General features: G+C 64.7%; 7 protein-coding genes across 7 annotated transcripts in view; 4 read left to right on the top strand and 3 right to left on the bottom strand.

Annotated features, from left to right (window-relative positions):
* The window catches only part of CHLNCDRAFT_140157 (hypothetical protein), a gene marked incomplete at both ends in the record, with an annotated part of 1,829 nt that extends 1,755 nt beyond the window's left edge, over positions 1–74 (bottom strand). The window contains one exon of the mRNA XM_005843480.1: positions 35–74. Coding sequence (XP_005843542.1) covers positions 35–74 — 40 coding nt within the window. The remainder of the gene's footprint in view (positions 1–34) is intronic.
* A 93-nt stretch (positions 75–167) lies between these two features.
* On the top strand, positions 168–1,118 carry CHLNCDRAFT_140156 (hypothetical protein; the record flags this gene model as incomplete). Its single annotated transcript, XM_005843533.1, has 4 exons — positions 168–251; positions 323–550; positions 783–855; positions 1,072–1,118. The coding sequence occupies 4 exons, from the start codon at positions 168–170 to the stop codon at positions 1,116–1,118; spliced, it is 432 nt and encodes a 143-aa protein (XP_005843595.1).
* Positions 1,119–2,146: 1,028 nt separating this feature from the next.
* On the bottom strand, positions 2,147–3,687 carry CHLNCDRAFT_140155 (expressed protein; the record flags this gene model as incomplete). The annotated part of the gene is made up of 6 exons (XM_005843479.1): positions 2,147–2,246; positions 2,369–2,453; positions 2,634–2,788; positions 2,980–3,295; positions 3,419–3,539; positions 3,619–3,687. The coding sequence occupies 6 exons, from the start codon at positions 3,685–3,687 to the stop codon at positions 2,147–2,149; spliced, it is 846 nt and encodes a 281-aa protein (XP_005843541.1).
* Positions 3,688–3,864: 177 nt separating this feature from the next.
* On the top strand, positions 3,865–5,562 carry CHLNCDRAFT_59204 (expressed protein). The gene is made up of 5 exons (XM_005843532.1): positions 3,865–4,077; positions 4,203–4,271; positions 4,375–4,919; positions 5,071–5,143; positions 5,360–5,562. The coding sequence occupies exons 1-5, from the start codon at positions 3,951–3,953 to the stop codon at positions 5,404–5,406; spliced, it is 861 nt and encodes a 286-aa protein (XP_005843594.1). The 5' UTR covers positions 3,865–3,950; the 3' UTR covers positions 5,407–5,562.
* An 872-nt stretch (positions 5,563–6,434) lies between these two features.
* CHLNCDRAFT_59203 (expressed protein) lies at positions 6,435–7,998 on the bottom strand (the record flags this gene model as incomplete). Its single annotated transcript, XM_005843478.1, has 6 exons — positions 6,435–6,534; positions 6,659–6,743; positions 6,922–7,076; positions 7,288–7,606; positions 7,730–7,850; positions 7,930–7,998. 6 exons carry the CDS (start codon positions 7,996–7,998, stop codon positions 6,435–6,437), a joined length of 849 nt encoding a protein of 282 aa, XP_005843540.1.
* A 656-nt stretch (positions 7,999–8,654) lies between these two features.
* On the top strand, positions 8,655–10,581 carry CHLNCDRAFT_140152 (expressed protein; the record flags this gene model as incomplete). The annotated part of the gene is made up of 7 exons (XM_005843531.1): positions 8,655–8,788; positions 8,961–9,079; positions 9,217–9,319; positions 9,583–9,649; positions 9,847–9,996; positions 10,212–10,320; positions 10,502–10,581. The coding sequence occupies 7 exons, from the start codon at positions 8,655–8,657 to the stop codon at positions 10,579–10,581; spliced, it is 762 nt and encodes a 253-aa protein (XP_005843593.1).
* A 797-nt stretch (positions 10,582–11,378) lies between these two features.
* CHLNCDRAFT_27994 (hypothetical protein) lies at positions 11,379–12,785 on the top strand (the record flags this gene model as incomplete). Its single annotated transcript, XM_005843530.1, has 6 exons — positions 11,379–11,784; positions 11,870–11,957; positions 12,072–12,122; positions 12,226–12,331; positions 12,443–12,517; positions 12,594–12,785. The coding sequence occupies 6 exons, from the start codon at positions 11,379–11,381 to the stop codon at positions 12,783–12,785; spliced, it is 918 nt and encodes a 305-aa protein (XP_005843592.1).
* Between the last annotated feature and the right edge of the window lie 1,455 nt (positions 12,786–14,240).

The raw sequence follows: 14,240 nt of genomic DNA, 5'->3' as shown, positions 1-14,240 counted from the left end.
GGACACAATGTGGTGGTGGGTGGCTATGGAGGACGTTCAACGCCCCGGCGCCTGCTGCCTCTGCTCTGCCCCATGGTTGTCCAGGTGAACTTGAAGTGGCTGGTCGGCTGACGCAGGGCATCCTTCAGGTTGTGCAGCCTGCCGTGGGTCCCGCTGTGCAGCAGGCGATGCAGCAGGAGGGCATCCAGGAGACGGTGCAGCAGGCAGCGGGGCCCGCTGTGCAGCAGGCGGTACAGCAGGAGCTGCCGCAGGTGATGCAGGGGATCCAGCAGGGGCTGCTGGCGCTGCAGCAGGGGCAGCACGTTCCTTCTGCAAGCTGTAGCAAGGGCTGCAGCAGGGGCAGCAGGGGCTGCAGCAGGGGCAGCAGGGGCTGCAGCAGGGGCAGCAGGAGCTGCAGCAGGGGCAGCAGGAGCTGCGGCAGGGGCAGCAGGAGCTGCAGCAGGGGCAGCAGGAGCTGCGGCAGATGCTAGTCGGCGCCCACAACCTTGCTGCTCGGGTGCACAACCGCGATGCGCGCGAGGACGGCCCGCTGCAGCCGCTGCGCAATGACGTGCATCATCCTGGAGCAGAGTTTGGGGCACTGCCTGCCGCTGGTGTATTTCCGCCGACGACAACTGCGCTGTGGATTGAGGTGGGAGGCGTGTTGGGGAGATGGTGGACTCTTTCAGGCGGGTTCTGGGCTGGCCTCTGCACGCACAGTGCATCGTCGCAGCCTGCCTGGGCCCTTGCCGCCACCCACGCCGGGAAGCTGGCTGGCCGCCATCCCCTTGCCGCGCCTTCAGTGGACTCATGCCCAGGTCGACACCCTGGCCGAGTTTTACGGTGTAGACTTTGGGCAGCAAGGAAGCATGCTGCGTAAGTCGGTCTGCGAGCGTTGCTGTCTTGGTGTGGCGTGGAGGAGGTGCTGCTGCACCATGCCTTACTGCTCGCACTTTTCAACCTGTGTTCGAGGTTGAAAGGCAGGTGCTGCTGGGCATTTTGAGCAGCGCAAACAACGACCTGCTCGCTGCTCTGACCCCACTCGTGAAGCTCAAGCCCTCTCTTACTTTGGCGCCCACAACTTCTGTGCAGTGCCCAACCGCAAGTCCCTCGTAAAAGCATTTATCAAGGGGCCGTGAGCTGCGCCAGAACGGCGCTGGCAATGGCAGAACGGCGGCAGTGGCAGAACGGCGCTGGCAATGCGCAGCCAGCCAACCGGGTGCAGGTGCACCACGGTGAATGGTCCTCTTCGGCCCCTGCACTCAGCACGCTGCAGCTGGCATGATCATGTCAGGCAGGCATACCTGCCTGGCAGCTTACAGTGGTGAACAGCCCTTTTTGCCGTGTGCATATGCCTTGCTTTATGTTATGTCTGCCGTTCCTCTGTGATACCGAGTGCTGAGCTTGCCGCTGATGACCTCTGCATGAGTCCTCTTGCTTTTTCTGCGATGCTTTCATACATGTAGTTGCCTCTGACCGTGCTCGAGGCTGTTTCCTTGATCCTGTTTGCTGTACAGCCTGCCCCAGTGGTTTTGATTACAACCCGCCCACGTGCTATACACCTCAGTTTTGCTTGTTGATTACGAGAGAAGCTGTGGGTAACGATGACAAGCGTAAAGAAGCTGGCGGTAGTATTGCCGCCTCATCCCAGGCAGCAATGCTGGAAGCAGCAGACACAGTGGCAGACGGGGAGGAGGGCTGTTGGCAGAGGTGCTCGCTTGCGACCTGGGCCCGGCATGCACCGAGAAGAGTGCATCGTTGCCATGCTGCTCGCCTGCCCCGCCTTGCCCTGCTGGGCCGTGTTGCATGCCCCCCCGGCATTCCGCCGCCGCTGAAAGAAGGCCCAGGCGCCATCGCTGTTGGGCCGTTGCTGCGAGCGCCCCCCAGTGATCAGGCTGATCACATCACATTCGCCCGAGAGGGAGAGCTCCTGAATTGCCTGGGGTGGGCAGGCTGCTTTGAGCAGACCTAATTCTAGTGCGATTGAGTCCTGGCTGCAGAGGGAGACATGCTGGCGGAAGGCATCGTCGGATCGAGTCGCTGCAGATGCAGAACTTGCCTGAATGCACCCAAGGCACATTGCGCCGCACGGCTGCGATTCTACATCTCTGGTCTTCAGCCGCAATAATGATGTGAACAACTGAAAACGAGGAAGATTGAAGCAGGCCTACGCCTCCCAGGTGGCATCCAGCGCCTTCTGCCGCTCCTCGCGCTCCTCGCGCTGCTGCCGCCGCGTCGCCGCCAGCTGCTGCTCCGCATCCTTGTCCCTGCAGGCACAGGGCGCCGGGTGACGACATGCCGGCCTTGATATTCGAGGGAGGGGGACCCCTTGGAACCTGTGCCGCCACACCAATCGCCCCCTCCAGCTCAGATGGAGCTCCCGCCCCACCTGAGCCGCATGTTGAGCGCGCCGCCAATCAGGCGGCGAGCCACTGCTGTCGACGTCGCGGGCCGCGGCTTGGGCGTCTGCAGCTCTGCAGGCGAGCGGGTGAGGAGAGGCAGGCAATGAAGCGTCCAGCCTGGGGCGCCCCAACCAGCTGGCACGCATGTGCCGCCTGCCTCGGCAGCGTCCCTGCATCGCCCGTCCCGCCAGCGCACCCCCTGGCTACCCCCCCCACCCCCCACCCACCACCACACACACATGCGTACCGCACCCGAGGCGGGCAGCTTGCGTGTGCCGCTGCCGGCATCTGCGTAGCCGCGCAACCTGAACTCTGCGTCCGTGCCTGCCGCCGTGGCTGCCCCCAGCAGCTGCCGCGCTGCCTGGGGGTCAGCACACACGACTGCGGCGTGGCAGTCGTCCACCCACCTGCAGCGGTAGCCAGCCAGCAGGGTGGACTGGGCGGTGCTGCTGGCTGGGCCTGTGCATGGCTGGCTGCTGGCACACCCAAGGCTGGTGCAGCGGCGTCAGGGCGCAGGAGCGGCGGCTTCTTGCAGCCAGCACCACCAAGCTCCTCGCCAGCAGCGGCCGATGCAGCAGCAGCAGCAGGCGCCCCTCACTTGAGCGTGGGCTGCACGGGGTGGCCGCCGCAGAAGCGCTCCAGGAACGCCTCCAGGTGCTGGGTGCGTACTGCAGGCGTCAAATCGTACAGCTCCAACACGTGGCCCCCGCCGAATGGGAGTGCATCTGCGGAGGCGCTGCCGCTGCTGCTGGCGGGGCCGCCGACGCCAAAGGTGCCTCCGCCGCAGGGAGCTGGCCGGCTGCGGGACGAGGCGGCGGCGGCTGCCGCTGCCGCCTCCCAGCCGTCCCCGTCGTCGCGTGACGCTGCTGCGGGGGCGGCGGGCTGCGGCGGTAGTGCGCTGGCCTCGTCCCAGGCTGCGGGGCATGTGGTGGGCGATCGTGTCTTGTTGGCGTGCCTCCCTCTGGCCCCTCTGTCCCTGTGCTACTGGCCTCGCATATAAATCGGCAAAGTGGTTAGGAAGAAAGTCAAGAGCACACCTTCCCAGCTGTCCGCTTCCGCCGAGTCGTCGGCGTCGGCGTCGGCGGTGCCGCCGGCTTGCCGCTGCTGCTGGGCCTCCAGGGCTTTCCTGAACAGCTGCTCCGCCCCTTCTGCATCTCCCTGCACGCAGCAGAAGCGTGGGCCAGGCAGCTGTGAGCGGGGCGCCGGAGAACACACGTGCAGATCGCGGCTGCGCTACCTCTTGAAGCTTCAGGGCTGCCAGGTCCGACAGCAGGGCCGCCTGGGGATCCCTCGCTTGAGCCGCCATGTCTCGGCACATGCACTTCACCTGGGTGCCTCCGTCGGTACTGATGCCGTAAAGCCACTTGGCTAGCTATCGGGTGGTTTGTGCGATAGAATTCTTGATACAGCGGGAGTTCCACATCGTGCACCGCTCGTACCTCCCTAAAGCAAAGGCTGCCCGTGCGCTCTTCTTAGCGCCTGTGTTTTCTTGTCTGGTGGTCATACACGATTGTTCCAACCCATCGCCCCGAATTGGGTTGAAGGCGGCGCCTGGTCTTTGTCGCCACCATGAACTTCGTCCAGCCTGCTCCGGTGGACCAGGTGCCTGACGGGCTCGCTGTGGAACCTGGCCAAGCAGACCAAGTCCTGAAGCAGTTCGTTGATCGATGCGTGGTGGACCTGGCTGCACGCGCAGGTAGGAGCTAACAACCCAGACGCCTGGGCAGGATATTTTGCAGCAGGCCGCCCCACTGCCGGTGAAGCTGGCTGCAATGCCGCCATGGCCGACGCTGCGCCAGCCAGTTCGCGCCCCTGGTGCAGGTGGCGGGGCCGGCCTCCCAAATGGTCAGCTGTTTACGGACCTTGTCAATACGGCTGGGTGGGCCATAGGCAAGTGCCCCGCCATTAGGGACACAATGTGGTGGTGGGTGGCTATGGAGGACGTTCAACGCCCCGGCGCCTGCTGCCTCTGCTCTGCCCCATGGTTGTCCAGGTGAACTTGAAGTGGCTGGTCGGCTGACGCAGGGCATCCTTCAGGTTGTGCAGCCTGCCGTGGGTCCCGCTGTGCAGCAGGCGATGCAGCAGGAGGGCATCCAGGAGACGGTGCAGCAGGCAGCGGGGCCCGCTGTGCAGCAGGCGGTACAGCAGGAGCTGCCGCAGGTGATGCAGGGGATCCAGCAGGGGCTGCTGGCGCTGCAGCAGGGGCAGCAGTTCCTTCTGCAAGCTGTGCAAGGGCTGCAGCAGGGGCAGCAGGGGCTGCAGCAGGGGCAGCAGGAGCTGCAGCAGGGGCAGCAGGAGCTGCAGCAGGGGCAGCAGGAGCTGCGGCAGGGGCAGCAGGAGCTGCAGCAGGGGCAGCAGGAGCTGCGGCAGATGCTAGTCGGCGCCCACAACCTTGCTGCTCGGGTGCACAACCGCGATGCGCGCGAGGACGGCCCGCTGCAGCCGCTGCGCAATGACGTGCATCATCCTGGAGCAGAGTTTGGGGCACTGCCTGCCGCTGGTGTATTTCCGCCGACGACAACTGCGCTGTGGATTGAGGTGGGAGGCGTGTTGGGGAGATGGTGGACTCTTTCAGGCGGGTTCTGGGCTGGCCTCTGCACGCACAGTGCATCGTCGCAGCCTGCCTGGGCCCTTGCCGCCACCCACGCCGGGAAGCTGGCTGGCCGCCATCCCCTTGCCGCGCCTTCAGTGGACTCATGCCCAGGTCGACACCCTGGCCGAGTTTTACGGTGTAGACTTTGGGCAGCAAGGAAGCATGCTGCGTAAGTCGGTCTGCGAGCGTTGCTGTCTTGGTGTGGCGTGGAGGAGGTGCTGCTGCACCATGCCTTACTGCTCGCACTTTTCAACCTGTGTTCGAGGTTGAAAGGCAGGTGCTGCTGGGCATTTTGAGCAGCGCAAACAACGACCTGCTCGCTGCTCTGACCCCACTCGTGAAGCTCAAGCCCTCTCTTACTTTGGCGCCCACAACTTCTGTGCAGTGCCCAACCGCAAGTCCCTCGTAAAAGCATTTATCAAGGGGCCGTGAGCTGCGCCAGAACGGCGCTGGCAATGGCAGAACGGCGGCAGTGGCAGAACGGCGCTGGCAATGCGCAGCCAGCCAACCGGGTGCAGGTGCACCACGGTGAATGGTCCTCTTCGGCCCCTGCACTCAGCACGCTGCAGCTGGCATGATCATGTCAGGCAGGCATACCTGCCTGGCAGCTTACAGTGGTGAACAGCCCTTTTTGCCGTGTGCATATGCCTTGCTTTATGTTATGTCTGCCGTTCCTCTGTGATACCGAGTGCTGAGCTTGCCGCTGATGACCTCTGCATGAGTCCTCTTGCTTTTTCTGCGATGCTTTCATACATGTAGTTGCCTCTGACCGTGCTCGAGGCTGTTTCCTTGATCCTGTTTGCTGTACAGCCTGCCCCAGTGGTTTTGATTACAACCCGCCCACGTGCTATACACCTCAGTTTTGCTTGTTGATTACGAGAGAAGCTGTGGGTAACGATGACAAGCGTAAAGAAGCTGGCGGTAGTATTGCCGCCTCATCCCAGGCAGCAATGCTGGAAGCAGCAGACACAGTGGCAGACGGGGAGGAGGGCTGTTGGCAGAGGTGCTCGCTTGCGACCTGGGCCCGGCATGCACCGAGAAGAGTGCATCGTTGCCATGCTGCTCGCCTGCCCCGCCTTGCCCTGCTGGGCCGTGTTGCATGCCCCCCCGGCATTCCGCCGCCGCTGAAAGAAGGCCCAGGCGCCATCGCTGTTGGGCCGTTGCTGCGAGCGCCCCCCAGTGATCAGGCTGATCACATCACATTCGCCCGAGAGGGAGAGCTCCTGAATTGCCTGGGGTGGGCAGGCTGCTTTGAGCAGACCTAATTCTAGTGCGATTGAGTCCTGGCTGCAGAGGGAGACATGCTGGCGGAAGGCATCGTCGGATCGAGTCGCTGCAGATGCAGAACTTGCCTGAATGCACCCAAGGCACATTGCGCCGCACGGCTGCGATTCTACATCTCTGGTCTTCAGCCGCAATAATGATGTGAACAACTGAAAACGAGGAAGATTGAAGCAGGCCTACGCCTCCCAGGTGGCATCCAGCGCCTTCTGCCGCTCCTCGCGCTCCTCGCGCTGCTGCCGCCGCGTCGCCGCCAGCTGCTGCTCCGCATCCTTGTCCCTGCAGGCACAGGGCACCGGGTCACGACATGCCGGCCCTGGTATTCGAGGGGGGGCGGGACCCCTTGGACTCTGTGCCGCCACACCAATCGCCCCCTCCAGCTCAGATGGAGCTCCCGCCCCACCTGAGCCGCATGTTGAGCGCGCCGCCAATCAGGCGGCGAGCCACTGCTGCCGATGTCGCGGGCCGCGGCTTGGGCGGCTGCAGCTCTGCGGGCGAGCGGGTGAGGAGAGGCAGGCAATGAAGCGTCCAGCCTGGGGCGCCCCAACCAGCTGGCACGCATGTGCCGCCTGCCTCGGCAGCGTCCCTGCATCGCCCGTCCCGCCAGCGCACCCCCTGGCTACCCCCCCACCCCCCACCCACCACCACACACACATGCGCACGCACCCGAGGCGGGCAGCTTGCGTGTGCCGCTGCCGGCATCTGCGTAGCCGCGCAACCTGAACTCTGCGTCCGCGCCTGCCGCCGTGGCTGCCCCCAGCAGCTGCCGCGCTGCCTGGGGGTCAGCACACACGACTGCGGCGTGGCAGTCGTCCACCCACCTGCAGCGGCAGCCAGCCAACAGGGTGGGGTGGGCGGTGCTGCTGGCTGGGCCTGTGCATGGCTGGCTGCTTGCACACCCAAGGCTGGTGCAGCGGCGTCAGCTCAGATCGGGCAGCATCAGGGCGCAGGAGCGGCGGCTTCTTGCAGCCAGCACCACCAAGCTCCTCGCCAGCAGCGGCCGACGCAGCAGCAGCAGCAGGCGGCCCTCACTTGAGCGTGGGCTGCACGGGGTGGCCGCCGCAGAAGCGCTCCAGGAACGCCTCCAGGTGCTGGGTGCGTACTGCAGGCGTCAAATCGTACAGCTCCAACACGTGGCCCCCGCCGAATGGGAGTGCACCGGCGGAGGCGCTGCCGCTGCTGCTGGCGGGGCCGCCGACGCCAAAGGTGCCTCCGCCGCCGCAGGGAGCTGGCCGGCTGCGGGACGAGGCGGCGGCGGCGGCCGCTGCCGCCTCCCAGCCGTCCCCGTCGTCGCGTGACGCTGCTGCGGGGGGGGCGGGCCGCGGCGGTAGTGCGGTGGCCTCGTCCCAGGCTGCGGGGCATGTGGTGGGCGGTCGTGCCTTGTTGGCGTGCCTCCCTCTGGCCCATCTGTCCCTGTGCTACTGGCCTCGCATATGAATCGGCAAAGTGGTTAGGAAGAAAGTCAAGAGCACACCTTCCCAGCTGTCCTCTTCCGCCGAGTCGTCGGCGTCGGCGTCGGCGGTGCCGCCGGCTTGCCGCTGCTGCTGGGCCTTCAGGGCTTTCCTGAACAGCTGCTCCGCCCCTTGTGCATCTCCCTGCACGCAGCAGAATCGTGGGCCAGGCAGATGTAAGCGGGGCGCCGGAGAACGCACGTGCAGATCGCGGCTGCGCTACCTCTTGAAGCTTCAGGGCTGCCAGGTCCGACAGCAGGGCCGCCTGGGGGTCCCCCGCTTGAGCCGCCATGTCTCGGCACATGCACTTCACCTGGGTGCCTCCGTCGGTACTGATGCCGTAAAGCCACTTGGCTAGCTATCGGGTGGTTTGTGCGATAGAATTCTTGATATAGCCGGCGGAAATTCCACGTATGCACAGCGGCCCCCCCATGCCCTGAAGCCCTCCCTTCAGATTCTTGCAAGGCCTTTACAGAGTAGTGAACTGTTCACCGCCCTCTGTGACTGAGTGTTCACACACGCGGCTGGTCAGGAAGCCGAGCCTACTGTGGCCCCTGCAAGCAGCAGCGCGCCGCGGCCGTGCAGGTGTGGATGCAGGGAATTCAGTGCTGCCGCGCCTGCAGCCTGCTGTCTCGCCCGCTGGTCAGCAACCACCTCTGCACCCGCCCGTGCAGAGCTTGCTCTAACGCCCTCGCAGCTCAATTGTGCGAGTCTGATTGTCCGACTTTGGCCGCTGCACTGTGCAGCGCGCAGCGCTGCCCCCCTGCTGCGCCGCCGACCCGTGCCGCCGACCCGCCGCCGCGGGCGCGAGCTCTGGCGCCGCCTGCACCCGACAAATGCTCCTTTGTGCATGCCCGCTGTGCGTGCAGGCTCGCGGCAGTTGGGCGGCAGCTCCAGCCGACTTCCATCTGACCGAGTTCTCTCGCCTGCCCGCTCACTATTGGCGGCATGGCGCGCAGCCGCGAGCGGCCCGTGGTCGCATGGATGCTGCGCAGCTTCCTGCTGCTCAACTTCCTCAGCGCCGTTGGCTTCATCGCCTATGCCTTCATCCTGCAGAACCCGCCCAAGACCGCGCTGCCGCTGTGAGTGCTGGCAGGCCAGCCCCAGGAGCTGACACGGGCACAGGCTGCCGGTGTTCTTCTGTCCTCTTGGCCCTCAAGCCGCTGCCGCTGCCGCTGCTGCCGCGCCAGCGCCTGCGCTCCCGCCCACCTCCTCCACTGCCTTGCCCGCCACCCTCGGTTGTGGCGCTTGCAGGGGCCTGCTGATTGTGGGTGTGTGTGCGCTGGTGGCGGTGCTGGTGGGCCTGGTCGGCTCCCTGCGAATCAACTGCTGCCTCACGCTCTACCTCTACCTGGGCAGCCTGATCACCCTAGGTGCGCACCTGCCAGCACATTGCAAGCATCTGGCAGCCCTCGGCGCAGCTGCCTCACCCCCTGCTGCCATCAACCACGCCGAACACGTTTCTGCACCTGAACCACGCTTCACGCCACCATGCCTGCTTGCCGTGCAGCCGAGCTGGGCCTCACGCTGAGCATGTTTTTCAACTACGGCAACACCGTGGACGACCTGGTCAAGTATGAGCAGGAGAACGATCCAGACTTCACGCAGGCAGAGTGAGCGCGCTGCGGGAGATGACCGGGGTTCTGGGGTGGGGGGGCTGGCTGGGGCGGCGGCGGTGGCTCGTATCGGGCGGTGGGTGTACGTGCGGGCAGGAGAGTGGCCCAGCCTACCAACCGCAGCTCGTGGTTGGGGCGTGAGGGAGCTGCACAGTCGCAGACGGAACTGGCCAGGCCAGGTGCATTGGCGACCGGGAGGCTGAGGCTGAGGCGCCCGCCCTGTACCACCTTCCCTCCCCACCGCACCCTGTTGGCTACAGCAAGCAGGAGCTGAAGGACAAGGTGGCGGGAGGGCGCTGGTTCTTCCTGGTCGTCTGCATCCTGCAGGTGCGGTACAGGGCAGTACAGGCAACACTGGACTGTGCTGCTGCTGCTGTGCGGCACGGCCGCCAGGCGCTTGTTTGCCTGCCTGCGCTGCCAGTGCACGCCGCCCCAGCCCTGCCGCTGCTCCCCACTGCCTGCCGCGCCCACCACCTCCTCCCTCCCTCCTGGCTTGTTGCTGCTGCCTCTATCCGTCCCTGCAGTTCATCAGCGTGCTGGTGGCGGTAGTGCTGCGCGTGTGCGTGTACCCTCGAGAGCGGGACTTTGAGAACTTTGACGAGGGGGGCGAGGCGGATGCACGGCCCTCCAGCTCGCAGATACAGGCGCGCCGCGCCGCCTGCCGCTGTGGTTTAGTTTGTTTTGTCCGCTGTTTGTCGGAGGACAAGGAACAACCTGCTGGAACCTGTGCTGCCGCTGTCTTCCTGGCTGGGCTGCCCCCGCCCCGTGTGGCTGGCAGGGATGCGGTACCGTGGCTAGCACCGCAGCCCCATGATCATGTTGTGGCGCAGGCGCCACGCCACAACCACACTGACCCGCACCCGCACACCAAATGGCCTGCCTCCCGCAGATGCAGAAGCTGCAGCAGAGCGTGTCTGGGCGGTCCCCTGGGAGCGGCTCCCTGCCCAGCCCGGGTGCCGCCTCCTATGCCTCCTCCAAACTCTACAAGTCCACCACAGGTGGGTGGGTGCGCCGCATGGCTCACTACATTTCTATCGCTGTTTAGGTGCTGGGTGCAGGCCTCGGCGAGGGGTCGGCAGCCCTTGCTGGCGAGACCGCGCAGCCGTGGGGAGGGGCACTGGGAGAGGCAGGCCCGTGAGTCGCCCCACAACTTACGCCTCGCCCCGTCCTTTGTTGCAGCCAAGATGGCGGCCAAATACGGGGACTATGCCCAGGACTCGGAGTTCCAGCAGAAGAAAGGGTGGTTTGGACGGAAGTGAGCAGGAGGCGCCGCCACCTCAGCAAAACACTCGCGGCGCAGGCACAGCGGAACCGACAGCGACGAGCTCGCTGTGGCAGCATGCCTCATGGTCACGCCTGGGATGCGGCCCTGTCCTCCCGTCCTGCCCACCGCAACAAATGAGATGCAGCTTATTTCATTGATTCCCACGCTGGCTCGGGTCTTCTGGGCACGCCGGGTGCCCAACGGTGGCTCAAAGAGCACCGCCACGGTGCCGCTACGAGGTGTGCACGTCTGTCAAAAAGCGCTCCGTTGATGTAAATTATTTGACTCGGTACGGCCGAAAATTTGGAGCCGGAAGCCCGCTGTGTGGCTTGAGCGCTGGCACCTAAAGCAGGCGGTGCAGCAGTGGCCGGTCGACCGCGGCGGCGGCCACCCATCTGTTGTCGCCTCCGCCGCCCTAGCAGCACAAGGACGCTTAACGTCATTGCAACGGCTCTGATCTCGAATTGGCCCATTAGCGCCGGCTTGTCAACAAGATGGACGACCGCAAGCTGCTCAACTTTCCCAACCGGCCATTGCCTCCCGATATGTTCTTCCCAATCCATTCAATCCATCCTACATGACGCAGGAGTTGGAGCTCCCACATTCCCACACCTGCTCCATCCGTAGCTCATGGCCCAGCGCCTGTTATTAGCAACGCCTGTACGCTCCCTTTTTGCCAGGAGGGCGCCTGGCTCGCGGCACACCCGCTGGTGCGCGCCGCTAGGTGGGCGGGCGGCGGGCGGAGAGTCGCCGCCCCCTGCCAGCACGCCGCAGCGGCGTTCTTCTGCAGTGATGACTGAACCGCTGCCCAGAAACGACTATGAGGCGTTCATCCCTGGCCTCTTGCACTGGGTTTCCTATTGCAACAACGGAGCTGAGGCAGCCAAAGAGGTCTTGCCGCTAACGGTCGCTGGCGCAACCGTGGGTTATGTGAGGCCTGAGTTTGCAAAGCGACACTTGCAGCAATTCCCGGATGTCTTCCAGGCCAGCTCCAGCGGCAGCATCCAGGTGCACCCCCAGCTGGCCACCCAGCAGGCGCGCACGGCAGCCATCGCGGCAGTCCTGGAGCAGCTGCGAGAAGAAGGCGTGATAGACGGCTGGCGCAACGAGCTGTACCCCGCGGTGCAGTCCTTTCATGACGAGCCGGCCTTTCTGCTGGAGCGGGCGGCTGCGCCACACTTTGGCATCAAAGCATATGGTGAGGGTGGGGTGGGGGTGCATCGCCCGAATTGCCGAGGATTGTAAGATTGTGCAAGCCATGACATTGCGCCATGCGCCGCCAGCAGGCGTGCACATCAACGGCTATGTGAGGCTTCCCGACGGCGGCCTGGAGCTGTGGGTGGCGCGGCGCAGCCGCACGAAACCGACGTGGTGGGTTGCATTGGAGGTGCCCTGCCAGCCTTAGCCAAACCATGGATTCCAGCCTGCCAGGCATGCGCCAGGAGTTGCGGCACCCACTCAGCAGCAGCTGCCGCTGCCCTGCAGGCCTGGGAAACTCGACCACATTGCTGCCGGCGGGCAGCCGCATGGCCTGAGGTGGGCGCAGTGCTTGCTGCCAAGGTGCATGTCTGCCAAGCGTGCAACTTACCAGTCACAGGATGCCTGACCCCCATGACAAAGTTCCACCATCACCATGCAGCTGCCAGGAAAATGTGGTCAAGGAGTGCCAGGAGGAGGCCAGCATCCCGCCCGAGCTTGCAGCCAAGGCCATCGCGACAGGGGCAGTCAGCTACACTTCGCTGCAGGTGCACCTCCAAAGGCTGCATCGCAGTGCCGGTCTTGGACCTGCAGCTGTGCCAGGCCCTGCTGCTGACCTTTGTTGCCCCTCACAAGTGTAGCCTGGCATTTGCCTGCAGGCGGCAGGACTGAAGCGTGACGTGCTCTTTTGCTACGACCTGGAGCTCCCGCTAGACTTTGTGCCGCACCCACAGGTAGAGTGTAGTGCCTGAAAAGCATTGCTGACAGCTTGTAGGATTTGCTCACAGGCCCCGCCCCGCTTCTTGGCAGGACGGAGAGGTGGAGGAGTTCATGAGGCTGCCGATACACAGAGTGGCAGAGCTGATAACCACCACAGATGAGTTCAAGGAGAACTGCACTCTGGTCATCTGCACCTTCCTCATTCGGCACGGCTTTCTCACTCCAGACATGCCGGGATATTTGCACCTGCTTCGGCGCCTTACAAGCGGGGATTGCAGTTGACATCGGCCTTGTGAACTCATCCCACTCAACTAACATCACCTCCCCGCCTGGCGAGGCTGGAAGAACAGTTGATTCCCAACGTTGGGGCGGCCGCCCGCGGTGGAGCAGGAGAGCGCTGCATGCGCAGTGGCCATTGCTCCCGTTGGCATTCCTCTCCGCCACTGCAGCAGTGCCCTTGTCTCCCAATGGCGCTGCTGATTCCAGTGCCAGCATCCATGCTGCCGCCAACTGGGCTGCCCATCCCTCCCAGGCCAGTGCTGCTCGCCAGGCGGCTGCCAGGCTTCCCACCTGCTTCCAGCGGCGCGGGCGCAGTGCCACCCCTGGCGGTGCCCAGCTCCCTGCTCCGCGTCGCCAAGGCTCAGCCCGCCAGCGCTGCGGGTGCCCCTTCTGCGCCACATGCAGCACGACTTGGTCCTGCGGGTTCCTCAGCTGTGGCGGGCCAGGGATGCGGGGGGCACAGCAGGCATGCAGGCGGGGGCAAGGGGGTTTGGGGAAAGAGGGGTAGGGTTGCTTGAGCCGACGCAGCATGCGGCGCAGCACACACTTCATGCCACCGGCAGGAACGGGGAGGGAGGGCAGCCACCCACCCCCACCAGCCCCGCACCTGTGCCAGCAGGTAGCGGCGGCATGCCTCCAGGATGCCGATGCAGGCAGGCAGGGCGCCGCCAGGCCATGTCACTCGCAGTAGCAGACGGCTCGGCCTGCTGGCCCTGCAGAAGGAGCAGGCCTTTCCCTCACTCTGTACAGCACTGGAACCAGCTCTTCTGCAATACGCTCTGCGTGTTGCCACAGAAGCCTTCAAAGGTGTGAGCGTACGGTTAGCACCAGATTCGGCCAGCCGACGCAGCTCCAAGAGGCGCTGGCGAAGTCGGCGCCAGCCGGCTAGCTAGGATCTATAGAGCATCATGTGCACAACGTGGTAGGCACCCTCAACCTGGCGCCCACCATGTTTGGGCAGCGCGAGACCTACCTTGAATGCAGTACGGTGTCGTCAGGACCGCGAGGCACTGGTGCACCTGCGCACCGGGCCGCATTGGGGCGCTGAAGAGACCGGGCGCTTGCTTGTGCTTGTGTGGGCTTAAAGTCTGGTAAAGCAAGAACTAGCTTGCAACATAGACTCCCCGCCGAAACGGGACGGGAACCGGGCGAAAGCAGAGAAAGCAATAAAACAGGGGTGGAGCAAGGCGACATGCAACGCAAGCAGCTGACAGGGCACGCATCGAAACGTGTGTATGACTGGCAAAGTGGCATGGCGCATTGGGGAGAAACGCAACGGTACGGGAGCATGGGCTGGCCAAACGGCAGTGCGGAACGCTAGGTCACTAGAAAAGCAGGGAAAGGCGCACTATGTATGCAATGAGGGCAGCCCCGGCTCGGGGCCGTTGAGAAAGCAGTGGGCGGGAGGGGGGAGGCCCCGGTGTGGGCGGGCCCCATCGAGGGGGGATGGGGCGCGCA

This window comes from Chlorella variabilis (assembly GCF_000147415.1).
Source record: "Chlorella variabilis unplaced genomic scaffold CHLNCscaffold_29, whole genome shotgun sequence".
Lineage (NCBI taxonomy): Eukaryota > Viridiplantae > Chlorophyta > Trebouxiophyceae > Chlorellales > Chlorellaceae > Chlorella > Chlorella variabilis.
The sequence above is the reverse complement of the archived record's forward strand: the minus strand, read 5'-3'. Positions and strand labels throughout refer to the sequence as shown.

Excerpts from the sequence above, each read along its gene's own strand:
- CHLNCDRAFT_59204 (XM_005843532.1), top strand. The coding sequence starts at position 3,951 with ATGAACTTCGTCCAGCCTGCTCCGGTGGACCAGGTGCCTGACGGGCTC. Across the intron at positions 4,078-4,202 it reads GGACCTGGCTGCACGCGCAG|GTGGCGGGGCCGGCCTCCCA; the intron begins GTAGGAGCTAAC and ends CCCCTGGTGCAG. Across the intron at positions 4,272-4,374 it reads TACGGCTGGGTGGGCCATAG|GTGAACTTGAAGTGGCTGGT; the intron begins GCAAGTGCCCCG and ends ATGGTTGTCCAG.